Source organism: Myodes glareolus, chromosome 9 (genome assembly GCF_982192425.1).
Source record: "Myodes glareolus chromosome 9, mMyoGla1.1, whole genome shotgun sequence".
NCBI lineage: Eukaryota > Metazoa > Chordata > Mammalia > Rodentia > Cricetidae > Myodes > Myodes glareolus.
The window spans coordinates 35,505,442-35,520,092 of NC_142034.1; the positions used below are offsets into that span (position 1 = coordinate 35,505,442).

General features: G+C 39.9%; 1 protein-coding gene across 7 annotated transcripts in view; it reads right to left on the reverse strand.

The window, feature by feature from the left end:
• Trim37 (tripartite motif containing 37) overlaps positions 1–14,585 on the reverse strand; it is a 131,270-nt gene extending 116,685 nt beyond the window's left edge. For all 7 annotated transcript variants that reach the window (XM_048446788.3, XM_048446790.3, XM_048446787.3 and 4 more), the window contains exons 1-5: positions 14,260–14,585; positions 11,668–11,769; positions 9,226–9,266; positions 5,429–5,545; positions 2,165–2,252 (exon numbers count right to left, since the gene is read on the reverse strand). In XM_048446788.3, coding sequence (XP_048302745.1) covers positions 2,165–2,252; positions 5,429–5,545; positions 9,226–9,266; positions 11,668–11,769; positions 14,260–14,394 — 483 coding nt within the window. In that variant the 5' untranslated portion in view covers positions 14,395–14,585. The remainder of the gene's footprint in view (positions 1–2,164; positions 2,253–5,428; positions 5,546–9,225; positions 9,267–11,667; positions 11,770–14,259) is intronic.
• Between the last annotated feature and the right edge of the window lie 66 nt (positions 14,586–14,651).

A 14,651-nucleotide genomic window follows, 5' to 3' on the forward strand; every position in this document is an offset into this window, starting at 1 on the left:
AGGTGCTATTAATTTCTTGAGGGACTACGATATAACAACACCTGCAATACCGCCCTAGTTCACTATAAATCTCTGAAGGACTTATACACTGCAGGGGAGCATGTTATCAAACAAAAGAATCTGCAGTTAGAGACAGCCAGCTATTCAAAAGGCAGTATTTTTCACGAGCCATGCCTACTTGAATTCAACCTCCATCAGATGTGTAAATCTCTGTTGGGTTGGCCTTCTAAATGTCAACTGATCTGTTGAGTAACCTTGCAGATCCCACGACTCTATGTAGCCCTGGCTGTCCTGAAACTCACTTTGTAGACTAGGCTGGCCTTGAATTCAGAGATTCACCTATCTTTGCCTCCTGAGTTCTGGGATTAAAGGCATATGCCATCACTCCCAGCTGATGTGGTTTTTTAAAAAAATTTATTTATTTATTACATGTATAGTGTTCTTTCTGTATGCCAGAAGAGGACACAAGATCTCACTGTAGATGGTTGTGAGCCACCATGTGGTTGCTGGGAACTGAACTCATGGAAGAGCAGTCGGTGCTCTTAACCTCTGAGCCATCTCTCCAGCCCTGATATGAATATTTTTAAATGTTGATTCTGAGGATGTCTCTTGAGCCTCTTATAAAACTAGCTTAGACAACAAACTGCGGCATTTAAATATTTTCCAGTCAGTACATAAGAATTCAAACTCAGACAAAGCTCTTTAGACTGAGCATTACTCAACCAGCTCACACTGACATGTTCTCCGTAAAACACACAGCCTAATAGCCACACAATGATCAAGTCCCAGAATTAACATGAGAGTTAGGCAATAACTGATGTAGATAAGCTTTTACTTCCCCACTAAGAATCTATTGTTTTAGTCTAGGGTTAGAATCCAATGATAGAACACTTTTTCTAGCATATGGGAGGTTCTGAATCTCCAACACGGACAAAACCAGAAACTCTTATTGTGTTCAATCTCAAACTATGTATGCTGTTGTACTAAATATAAATTATTTAATTGAATATTAAGTAACGGAACACAGATATTAAGCAAAAGCTGCTTCTAGGAAGGCTACTATGAATGCCTCAGACTTGATAAAGGTAGGTTGTTATTTTAGCCAAAATAAAGACATCTTGATTTTTGCAGGCAAATGGATGGAGCTAGAAAACATATTGATTGAGGTAACCCAGATACAGAAAGACAATTATCACATGTACTTACTCATAAGTGATTTTTAGACAAAAAGCAAAGAAAATCAGCCCACAAATCACAATCCCAGAGAACCCAGACAACAATGAGGACCCTAAGAGACATACATGGATCTAATTTACATGGGAAGTACAAAAAGACAAGATCTCCTGAGTAAATTGGGAGCATGGGGACCTTGGGAGAGGGTTGAAGGGGAGAGGAAAGGCAGGGAGGGGAGCAGAGAAAAATGTAGAGCTCAATAAAAATAAAAAAAAAATTTTAGACAGACACTATATACATATAATTTCAGGACTAGGGAAGCTGAAGCAGAAAAACTTGAAGTTTAAGGCTAGTGTCTATCCTACATAGTGAGATCCAGTCTCAAAAAAAAAAAAAATCAAACATCTTTTAAGCCAAGGAGAAGACTGCATGCTGGTAGTCCCACCTCTGCATGGAGGCTAAAGTGGGAGGATGCAATAACCCTGGAACAGTGAGGGCCTCTGAACAAGATTAGAAAAAGAAACTAAAAAATAAAAATGTTAGATAATATAGCTATTTGCACTCACATTACTTCAGAAGCATCTAAAGTGTAAAGATCAACTGACCAGTACCCATATCAAAGACACTGGTCCTGGCTTGAGGATGTAACTTACTGACATGGCACTGACCCAGCAAGCATAAGCTCTGGGTTCAATTGCCAACATCACAAAAAAAGGAAGGAGGAAAGAGGGAAGGAGAAAAATAAAAGTTAAATGTGAACATATATTCTATAGACATTAAGCTATGAAAGCAGTATCCATCCTATATCAACACTCCTAAACAAAAAGCATCTTCTGGAACAGCAGAAGGTACAATACCTCTAAAATGCATAAAACAGAACGTTTTTCACCCAACAAAGTAAAATGATGCTTTATTCCATCTAATCAACTAATTGTACCAATGTCTTCTAGTATCTAAACCAAAGGGTATATGCTGAATTTGTTCTGCTCACCATTCCTCCCCAAAGTGCACACTGATGGCAGATACACTTCTTACAAGTCCAGCAAAATACACTGAGTTTTTCATGGTGATTTTCACATCTATACAATATAAAAAGAAAAGTTAAAACTGAAATATAATTTTCAAGAAACTTCTAAGCTAAAGCAAACAGATCTCTCAATTTGAAATGGTTAAAGCATCATAAAAAAGGTAAAATGCATTCAACAGCTTCAAAGAATTAGGTTAAATTACACATGAACAAAATTGTTAAAGTACTTTTTTCATTAATCTAAACCTTAAACAAGCAAATTGCAGATTTCTTTCTAAGTAAAATACATGCACCACTTCCTTTTATCACTATATACAATAAATGCTATTCCACTACTGCTTAATAAAAAGACTTATATTAATCTTTTGACAAAAGCACATGTATGTATATGTACACGTACTTTTCATACAACTTATTATGGGATAATGCTTCTGTACACTGTAAAGATCTGTCTCTAGTATTGGTTTAATAAAATGCTGATTGGCCAGTAGTCAGGCAGGAAGTATAGGGATAGCAACCAGACTAAGAGAATTAGGGGAAGAGGAAAGGCAGAGTCACAGTCACCAGTCAGACGCATAGGAAGCAAGACAAGAACGCCTTACTGATAAAAGGTACCAAGTCATGTGGCTAAATATACACAAGAATTATGGGTTAATTTAAGTTGTAAGAGCTAATTAATAATAAACCTAAGCTAATAGGCCAAATAGTTTATAATTAATATAAACGCCGGTGTGTTTCTTTGGGACTGAACTGCTGTGGGACCAGATGAGACGGAAACAACGAAGTTCAATTCTGTGACACACATAACTGTGCTCTCCCCAAAATTCTTACAATGAGGTCTTAACCATCAAAGTGACTTAGTAAGAAGGCAGCCATGTATGAGTCAAGGATAGACACTTCACGAGAAACCAGCCTTTCATCAAGCACCTTGATCTTGGATTTCCTGTCTCTAAAACTACAGAAGGGAAAAAAAAATCCCACTGTTTAAACCACCCAGTCACCAACCATATTAATATAGATACTTACTTTACCTGATAAATAAAATAACCCAAGATCTGTAATACACATGGGAAGCTAAGGCTTAAAATTAACAAAACAAAAGATTGCCAGATTAGGAAACTGTGGGACATTTATTCCTTTTATGAGAGGCACTAACGAAAAAAAGTAAAAGCCCAACAAAAAGGACTTTTCTAAACATTGATATCTCATCAACCCACAGGGAAAAATGTTCAAGAAGTCACTGATGAGCTGTGCTATTATACTTAAATTACTCTTTTTGGTATGACCACCATAATGCTGAATAAACAGCCTTAACAGTTCAGTTTAGTAAGCCAGGCACGGTGGTGCACGCTCCAATCCCAGCACTCAGGAGGGAGAGGCAGGCAGAGCTCTGTGAAGTCCCGGACAGCCACACAGAGAAATGCTGTCTCAAAAAACAAAATCAGGGAAAAAAAAAAAGCGCAGTTTAGCTAGAACAGTAGTAGAATAATACTCAGTTTTATATAATTATGGACTCGTTTAGCATCAACCGAGCAAAGTGGCACAAACCTGTAATCTCTATACCGGAGAGTACAGTATAGAGAGACTGAAGCGGAAGAAAGGCTAACCTATAAAGTGATTTAAAGGTCAATCTGGGATACAAAGTAAAAGCTGGCACACGTGCACACACACACACACACACACACACACACACACACACACACATTCACACACAAAACCAAGAACAATCCAGTTCAATATCCTCCCATTCCTGTGGTCACTTACTTTGCTTCTTTAAAAAAAAAAAAATATATTACTTTTTATTACTTTAAATTATGTGTACATGTATCTGTTTGTGGGTATGTTAAGTGCAGGTGCCCATGGAAGAGAGGCACTGGATTCCCCTAGAGCTGGTATTACAGGGAGTTATGAGCCACATAACATGAGTGATGGGATGTATACTGCAAGAGCAGTATACACACTCTTCACGACTGACTCAATTCTCTAGCCCCCATGCTTTTATTTCTATATAATAGTAATGATAACAATAATAATAATGCTAAATTTGTTTAACATACTATTTATAGTTATTTTTTAAAATTTAACATTCCTGAAATCTCTAACTTTCTATTTTTGATCTGTTTCTAATTACCCTAATACAGGCATGACTGATATCTGTAACATGCAATATAATGCCTCATTCTTTTTTATCCAAAATTTGCTTCCACTATACTTCCTTTTTTAAAAACATCTATTTATTTATTATATATACAGTGTTCTGCCTGAATGTATGAATACAGGTCAGAAGAGGGCAACAGATCTCATTACAGACGGTTTGAAGCCACCATGTGGTTGCTGGGAATTGAACTCAGGACCTTTGGAAGAACAGGCAGTGCCCTTAACCACTGAGCCATCTCTCCAGCCCCCCACTGTACTTTCAAACAAGCCCATACCATTGTATTATTGCTGTTTTCCCGTTAATCAGTTAAATAGAAATCATCTATTCATTTGCCTTTGTACCTACTAATATAGCGCAGTACTTTGTGCTTCTCTGTGGGTGAGTGGTCATGAAATAAATACAGAAGCAATCTATAAAGAAAAACTTTAGATATTAAGCAACAAATGAAAGAATTTAAAAGGTTAGCATTAACTTTCTCACTTATAGATAAAAGAAAATTATCAATACAGCGTCATTAGACCTTCAAGTCAGGGAGCACTTTCACATGCATGTGACCCTAGATTCAATTCCCAGTACAAACACAGGTACACACACAAGTCAATCATTTAAACATATGCATACGGATACATAAAGTGTCAATAAAACTGCTGTGTACAGATAATACTCTTGTACACTGTGAAGATTTGTCACTCGTGTTAGTTTAGTAATACAATGATTGGCCAGAAGCCAGGCAGGAAGTATAGAAGGGATGACAAGACTAACACATTTCTGGGAAGAGGAAAGCACAGATGCAGTCACCAACCAGATGCAGAGGAAGCAAGATGAGAATGCCTTGCTGAGAAAAGTACCAACCCATGTGTTTATACATAGATAAGAATTATGGTTTAAGTTGTAAGAGCTAGTTAATAACAAGCCTGAGCTAAAAGATCAAACAGTTTATAATTAATTTAAGCCTCTGTGTGTTTCTTTGGGAATGAATGGCTCCAGGAGGGAGCGGGACAGAAACTTCTGTCTAGAAAACAGCACATGGCATAGCGTATTAACTGCTGAACAAAAGACCAAGCACGTACTTGTCCTTCTCATTTTCTTCGTGTTTGGTAAGACTGCACAGTTGGAGAGTATCAAGCTGCTGTGTCACTTCTTCTGCCCAGCGACAATTCACTAGTTCCCGTAGTTGGAGTGGAGCACTGAAAAGAAAATCCATACACATGTAAGTTCTAGCTCAGACAAGCAAGATTTTTCTAAAATAAGTATTCCTCAAAAGACACCACAATATTATTAAAACAGTAAGAAAAGCCAAGTATGGAAAAGCACATCTGTAATCTTACCACCAAGGGTACAGAACTGAAGAGTTTAAGGCCCATTTGAGTGAACTAAGAAGTTATTATTTAATATAAATACAATAAATAGTAATATAAATATATATTTATATAATGTATATATTCTGTTACATAATAATAATACATGTAAATAATAATGTGTAGCTTGGGCTACACAGGGAGGTTCTGTATCAAAAAAGCAAAGAGGCAATGAAAAGTATGTTTTGTAATTTATTTTTCTCATATTCATACATCACACACACAACAAGCTGCACCAACCAAACAATAACAACGATAATTTAAATTATAACTTTTTAATTTATTGGACTGTATAAAATGATAGCCATGGGCCTGGAATATAGTTCAGGAGCAGCATATAAATGCTATTAGTATAAGTTACTTCCTGAGTTCAAGCCGTAGACCACCAAAACAACAAGAAATTAATGGCAATAACTGGCCAAATGTGGCTATTTCATTTAAAAAAAAAAAAAAAAAAAAAAGATGGGCCAGTTACTTGTGGTGTACACCTTTAATCCCAGCACTTAGAGGGCAGAGGCAAGCAGATCTCTGTGAATTTGAGGCCAGCCCTGTCTACAGAGCGAGTTCCAGGACAGCCAGGACAGTTATACAAGAAACCTTCTCCCAAGCACCAAACCAAAAAGTGAACAACAAAAAAAATGTCTAATATGACAACACTCAGGAATTTGAGGCAAGAGGAAGAGTTCAAAGCTTACCTGGGCGACAAAGCAAGATTGTCTCAATAAAAAAATAAAATGTTATTACGAATCACATTAGACACAACTGAAGTGCTCCATAGGCACATAAAGCTGGTAGCCACACTGGAATGTATGTAGTAGAGTACAATCACTACAGCAAATTCTAGTTTATAGTGCTCTTCGCATAAACTAATATGGCACTGTTGACTAAATAATTAGAAAATGTCTCTCAATATGAACACCATCCTATAGAGTTATCAAACACATTTAAATAACTTACACACACACCATCAGTGAAATATTCCCACTGACTTTAGGAGGGGGAAAAACTCAATTATAAATCTAGGTATGTTTGAATAATTGATTTTTTACAAAGAAGCAAAAACTATCAAATGGAAAAAAGAAAGTATATTCAACAAATGGTGCTGGCATAACTGGATATCAACATGTAGAAGAATGAAAATAGGGGGCTGGAGAGATGGCTCAGTGGTTAAGAGCAATGCCTGCTCTTCCAAAGGTCCTGAGTTCAATTCCCGGCAACCACATGGTGGCTCACGACCATCTGTAATGGGGTCTGGTGCCCTCTTCTAGCCTGCAGACATACACACAGACAGAATATTGTATACATGATAAATAAATAAATAAATAAGAATGAAAATAGACCCATATCTATCATCATACACAAAACTCAAGTCCAAATGGATCAAAGACCTCAACTTAAAGCTAGCCACACTGAATCTCATGGAAGAGAAAGTGAGAAGTACACTTGAACGCATTGGCACAGGAGACCACTTCCTAAATATAACCCCAACAGCACAGACACTGAGAGAAACAATTAATAAATGGGACCTCTGAAACTGAAAAACTTCTATAAAACAAAGGACACGGTCAACAAGACAAAACAACAGCCTACAGAATGGGAAAAGATCTTCACCAACCCCCATCAGACAGAGGTCTGATCTCTAAAATACACAAAGAACTCAAGAAATTGGTCATCAAAAAAACAAATAATCCAATAGAAAAAAAGGTGTACAGACCTAAACAGAGAACTCTCAACAGAGGAATCTAAAATGGCTGAAAGACACTTAAGGAAATGCTCAACATTCTTAGTCAACAGAGAAATGCAAATCAAAACAACTCTGAGATTCCATCTTACACCTGTAAGAATGCCCAAAATCAAAATCACTGATGACAACTTATGCTGGAGAGGTTGTGAAATAAAGGGAACACTTCTGCATTGCTGGTGGGAATGCAAGCTGGTACAACCCCTTTGGATGTCAGTGTGGTGATTTCTCAGAAAATTAGGAAACAACCTTCCTCAAGACCCAGCAATACCACTTTTAGGTATATAGTCAAAGGATGCTCAATCATGCTACAAGGACATGTGCTCAACTATGTTCATAGCAGCAGCATTGTTTGCCATAGTCAGAACCTGGAAACAATCTAAATGCCCTTGATGGAAGAATGAATAAGGAAAATGTGGTACATTACACAATGGAGTACTACACAGTAGAAAAAAAATGACATCTTGCAATTTGCAGGCAAATGGATGGAGGTAGAAAACATCATATTGAGTGAGGTAACCCCCCAGAAAGACAATTATCACATGTACTCACCCATATGTGGTTTTTAGACATAAAGTAAAGAAAACCAGCCTACAATTCACAACCCCAGAGAACTTAGATAACAATGAGGACGCTAAGAGAGACATACATGGATCTAATCTACATGGGAAGTAGAAAAAGATAAGATCTCCTGAGTAAATTGGGAGCATGGGGACCATGAGAGAAGGTTGAAAGAGAGGCGAGAGGCAGGGAGGGGAGCAGAGAAAATGTAGAGCTCACTAAAAATCAGTAAAATAAATAAATAAATAAACAAACAAACCTAAGTATGGAGCACACTCCTGTAAATTCTATCACTACAGAACATGGTTGCCAAGACGTCAAGTACCCTTACAGGTAGAGGTCAGACTGGGGTACACGAGAACCCATCCTGAAGAGTAAACAAATGACAAGCAAGAGAATCACAAACAGCAAGAACTATATTTGTCTGGTTTAAGAAAAGGTATATAACTTTCAGGTGATGGTGGTTTATGCCTTAATCCCTGCAGTCAGGATGCAAAGACAGGTGGGTCTCTGTGAGTTCGAAGACAGCCTGGTCTACTAAGCAAGTTAGTTCTAGGACAGTCAGAGTGACACAAAGAGACCCTGTCCCAAAACTACAAAAAGACAGAAAAAAGAAAAGGTATGTAAGAATATACACCACCACTGGCATATAAAGAGAGCATGCCTGTCCATTTCTTCTGAAAGTGTTTTTTTCCACTTGATAAGGTCTCACACTATAGTCAAGCTGACCCCAAATGCATAGCAAAACTCCTGCCTCCAGAGTTCTAGGATCACAGGTTGAGCTACCAAGCTTGGCTTACATTTTTTTTGTTTAAATTAAAAAGTTAAGAAGGTCGGGCAGTGGTGGCACACGCCTTTAATTCCAGCACTTGGGAGGCAGAGGCAGGAGGTTCTCTGTGAGTTCGAGGCCAGCCTGGTCAACAAAATGAGTTCCAGGACAGCCAGTGCAGTTACACAGAGAAATCCTGTCTGGAAAGAAAAAAAAATGTTAAGCTACACAATCACTACACAACACATAAAATGTAGCCAGGGATCCAGTTCCTGCACTTCTGCTTCTAAGTCTACTCATCATCTTCTATTCAGCTTTATCCCTAAGGAAGAAATGTGGGAAACTGCAGGGATGGAGGGGAGGGGAGAGTTTGCATTTATGCACCCCAGGGCATCCTCTTTTACCATTTTCCATATCTGCAAACAGCAAAGCACTCACCGACAATGAGGACACTGAGCTCTCTGCTCTGTCAGCCAGCGCTGAGGAGGCAAAAGAATTAAAGTTTGATTATAAAAACATCATTACTTTATATATCTAATCATTATAAACTACATTTAATGAGTTTAACTCTCTAGTGCCTAAATTTATCTTGGAGATACAGAAATAACAGGCAATCTACTACCCATCATTACCATCACAGGAACAAATTTTCAAAGGGATAGAATTTATCCCAAAATAGTTCAGAGGCTACTCTCCCAAAGGAAAGCAAGGGATTCTAGGGCTAGCTATAACTCACGAAGATGTAGTCTTTATAATAACGCCATCACTCCGCTCTCAAAAGTAAGCTGCAGTGATTTCTTTTTATATAACTAATTACAAACCACGAAGTTTAAGGTAGTACCAAATTTAGTTTGTAAAAAGCAAACTAATTATAAGGTACACATTATGGGCATGTAAATCAGTTCTAAAAACATAAGTAAGCACTATGGCTGGGAGGCAGAGGTAAGTGGATCTCTGTGAGTTCGCTAATTCTAGGACAGCCAGAGCTACACACAAAGAAACCCTATCTTGGAGGGAAAAAAAAAAGTCACTGGTGTCCAAGGTTAACAGTCTGAATAACAGGCAAAACAAAAGACAAAAAGACATCAGGGTCAGTTTGAAAAAAATAACATAGCTGGGCGGCAGTGGTGCATGCCTTTAATCCTAGCACTTGAGAGGCAGAGGCAAGTGGATCTCTGGGAATTCGAAGCCAGCCTGGTCTACAAATCCGAGTTCCAGGACAGTCAGGGCTGTTACACAGAAAAACCCTTTCTTGAAACCACCCCCCTCAAAAAAAAAAAAAAAATAGAAAAAGAAAAGAAAAAAATTATCCTAAGTAAGTTCAAGATTCTGGAACGAAATGAAGTAAGACATCTTAAAAGTCAATGCTGTGTTAAAAACATTGCTTCGTGGTAAAGTGCTTGCTGGTCACCATGTTTAGCAACACCCCACACAAAAATAAATAAAACCAATGCTAAAGGACTAGATCCAGGACCCATATATAGATGATAGCTAGAGCTGCAAAAGTAAATCCAGTATCTCACAGTAAGTAAATGCATTTAGAAAGAAGGAAGAGGAAAAGGTAACAAAGAACTGGCAAGGTCAACACAATCCCCAGAGGTCACAGGCACTTTCAAAACTTTCAAGCACTCCCAAGCCCTTAATCAAAGAAATTCAGTCTAGATAGACGCCACCAAGCTTTCACCATAGTGATGGAGAGCAATCCATCTCTGTAGCTGCATTTCATAATTTAAAAGACCATGTACACTGGGTGATAAACTACTAGAACAAAACTTCACAAGAGGGTAATATTTTCTAACTTCTCAATTATCTTTTCACTTATTTCCCAACTAGTCATTTGGCAGATTATTCACCTAAATCCTACAGCTAAGGAAACAACACTAAGAAAGATTAAGTTTCCCCATTTACCAATGTGACAACCAGTTTCATATGTTGAACTCTAAAACAAACTTAATTAAATTAAGTTAATCTTAAAAAGATTCAATGCAGCTCCAATATCTGCTAGTCCTGTGACTAGAAGAAAATCATTTGAATGCTATAGAGATTACTCTAGACAAAGGGACATTTTTCTCTTTTTCTTTTTCTTTGTGTGCTTGTGAAGGTTTGGACACCCTGAACTAGCTGGTCCTCTTCTTACACTGTAGAACTAACTCGAATCGCCAGGCTTAGAAACAAGTAGTTGACTTACTAAGTACTAAATCACCTTGTCATGGTTGAGAATACTAGTTGCCTTTCTGAGGGCCCAGGTTCAATCCCCACCACCAACATGGCAGCTCATAACTGTCTGTAATTCTGCTCCCTGGAGATCTGATGTACTCTTCTGGATTCCAGGAGCACAGTACACACATAATGCACAGACATGTATGCAAGCAACACATACACACACAATGTACATTTTAAAATGGTGCTCTGTTGAGAAACATTTATTAAAGAAACATTTTAAAGGGATGCAAAATATGGTAAGAGAAAGGGAAGCTGGGTGGTGGTGGCGCACGCCTTTAATCCCAGCACTCAGGGGGCAGAGGCAGGTGGATTTCTGTGAGTTCAAGGCCAGCCTGGTCTACAAAAGCTAGTTCCAGGACAGGCTCCAAAACCCTGTCTCGAAAAACCAAAAAAAAAAAAAAGAGAAAGAAAGAAAAGAAAAAGAAAAAGGGACATGGTTAATACTTACAGTACATATAAACCAAATACACAAAGCTTTGTCCCAGCATTCAGGAAAAAGAGGCAGGTGGACCTCTGTGAATTTGAAGGCAGCCTGGTCTACAGAGTAAATTCCAGGCCAGCCAGAGCTACACTGTAAGACCTGTCTCAAAAACAAAACAAAACAAAACAAAACAGTTAACAAAAACTGAATGTACATAAAAAAAAAATACAACTTACCCTAATACAGCTGAAACAACAAAGCTTGGAGCAATGAGGACACAGCCGAGCATCCCGCAATTTCTCCATACAAATGAAACATCGGAAAACCTCAGCAATGCTCTGAAAACAAAAGATACAGTGAGGTTCTCAGATTACACCAAATCAAGAGTAAAGAGCAAGATAAAAAACAAGGTCAGGCATAGTGGTGCACAACTTTAATCCCATCATTCAGGAGGCAGTGGCAGTAGGATCTCTGCCAGTCTGAGACTATACATAGTGAGTTCTAGGCATCCCTGGGCTACTCAGTGAGACCTTGTCTCAAGAAAAAGGAAAAGAGAGAGAAAGAAAACAATTGACCCAGCATTTACACTTGGGGCTGATAGTGTCCAGCCCTAGTATCTGGAAAACATGCACAAGCTTGACGATGACCCTAAGAAAACATATGGACTAAGAAAGTGGCTGAGTCAGTGAAGAGCCCGCCTTGGAAACAAAAGAATCTAGGATTCTCAGAATCCAGGAAGAATCCAGTATGGTGGCAGGTGTATGCCATCCCAGCTATGGCAAGACAGGAGACAGAGACAGGCAGATCCCCAGAAACTCATTGCCAGCTAGCCTGGCTAATTGGTGAAGTTCCAGGCCAGTGAGAGCCTGTCTCAAACAAAAGGTGGAATGTAATTACTAGTGGGTCTCCTCTGACCTCCATATGTGTATCATAAACACACACACACTTGCACCATGATGAACACACATGTGCACACACACACATGTATACACTCACACACACAATGAGGAAAACAAGAACTGCAAATACAAACTTTATGTAGAAATATCTTCCCTGGGGTACATTAAGTAAACTATGGCAGTTACACAGACAGCATGTAGAAACACATGGTAGTACAGAAGCTGTGTGTAGCAGTAAGAAGCAAAGGAAGATTGCATGACTAAATACACAATGAGAACTTACTAGTTCTGCAGCTTCACAAAAGAGATGAATGGCTTTCGTAATTACAAAGAGGGATTTGTTTTTAGGAGACAGCAGTCTACTACAGAGCTCTGGATGGCCTGAAAACTCCCTATACTCACCATCTTGGCCTAGAAATCAGAGATTTGCTTGCCTCTGCCTCCCAAGGGCGGGGATTAAAGGAATGCACCACCACATCCAAACAAGAGGAAAATTTCACAAAGATAAGCAGGAGCTGGCACGGTGGCTGAGCAGCAAAGATTGGACCAGCAAGCCCGAGGACCTGAATTCCATCCGAGGTGCCCCACACGGTAGGAGAACTGACAGCTCTTCTGACTGCCGCACGAACACATCAAGGAATGCCTATCTAGGCTCACTCAAAATAAATAAAAACATATTTGGAAAGATATTTAGGTTAGTGGCAAAGTTTTCTGGTCCAAAGAGAAACTAATTCAGAATCCGAATTTCTGTCCTGATGTAATCAACTAATTATGTGAGCCCGGGAATCTGCATCCACTAAAAATTTTAGTGTCACTTATGACATCTAGTGACCAATAAAAAAAAATTGTAAACAGGAAGGTTTTTAAAAGGTTGTAAACAGAAAAAAAAAACCCACAATACCATTCTTCTTTGCAAGTTTCAGAGAACTCTATCTTGAAAGTAATTGACAAGTTAAAATTAAAAAACAAAGCTAAAAATACTGCTGCTGTATATTTCAAGTTTATTTTTGCAGAATGACGTTTGTTTTTACTCCATCCCAAAAGGATTAAACCCTCCTTAAAAAAAAAAAAAAAAAGCAAAGTTTACAAAACCTTTATATGACTTTCACAAAAGTAATTAATGATTCTAACCATTACTGCAAGCCTGAACCTGAGAGAAGGGAACTCTAAATTGCTCTGAGAAAACCATTGAGTGAACTGGGTTAATCTCAAGTGCAGTGCTCACTCAGTAAGTTACCTCTTACACCTTCCCCGCCCCCCCCCCCCCCCAACACGCACATCCCAGACAGGATTTCTCTGGGTTGTCCTGAAGCCCGGCTTGAACTGGACTGCCTCTACCTCCCGAAAGCTGGGATTAAAGGTGTGCGCCACCAATGCTCGGCCTTCTTACTTTTTAAAAGCCAAAATTACATTGTATTTTAGTGTATGAAAGGTTCAAATTTTAATTATCAATACATATCATAGTTGTATCCCCCTCAAAAAGCAATCTTTTTGATGCTTCTAGCTCTCATGGAAATAGCCCAACCATGAAGTCATTTTACAGGAACCAATGCTGGAAACTAGTCTTTAAGACTAGTAGTGTATGAGAGAAGTGTGTGCATATCCTACAAAATGGACCGCTGAGGGTGAAAATGTTTAATCATTCCGAGCAAGTCGTGGCGCGAAAGCGGGGCAAGTCCTTCCGATGAATTTGCAATTTTGCTCTGGAAAGGCTCAACCTGCGAGCAGGGACGAGCAGACGGGCCAAGGCAGCGCTGCAAACTCTCAGCACCTGACTGCGGAACAGCTTCAGCACCTGGCAGCCTGAGGGCAGCAGAAAGCCCGGGGCCAGCCTCCCTCCCACAGGGAAGGCGAGAGCATGGCGCCCCGGATAGAAAAGGCTCCCCGATGGCGAGGAGCCCAACCGCCACGCACCGAAACGCCCCTCACCTCCACACTCTGCTCGTCCATTGCCTCCGGCGCTCGGCGGGGCCCTCGGCGACCCCCGGACTCCGTGGTCTGCGCTGTCAGCCGCCGGCCCGAGGTCGCCAGCTCAACTGCGCCCACCTCAGCAGGATTCCACATCAGTGCCACCTCCGTGCCCCATCCCGTCAGGTTCCCCGCCGGCTAACCCCCATTTCGCCATTTTTATCCGCGCGCCAGCCCTGGGGCGGAGACGGTGGGCTAGCGGTAGCCGCAGCGCTTTCCTATTGCCTCAGCCGCCGGCCGGCGTCCGCGTGGGAGCTTCGGCCCACGTGACGCCGACGCGCGCGTGTGGAACGGCCGCGGGGCTGGGTCCGCGGCAAAACCGGCGCTGCAGGGAATTCGCAAACACCAACGGT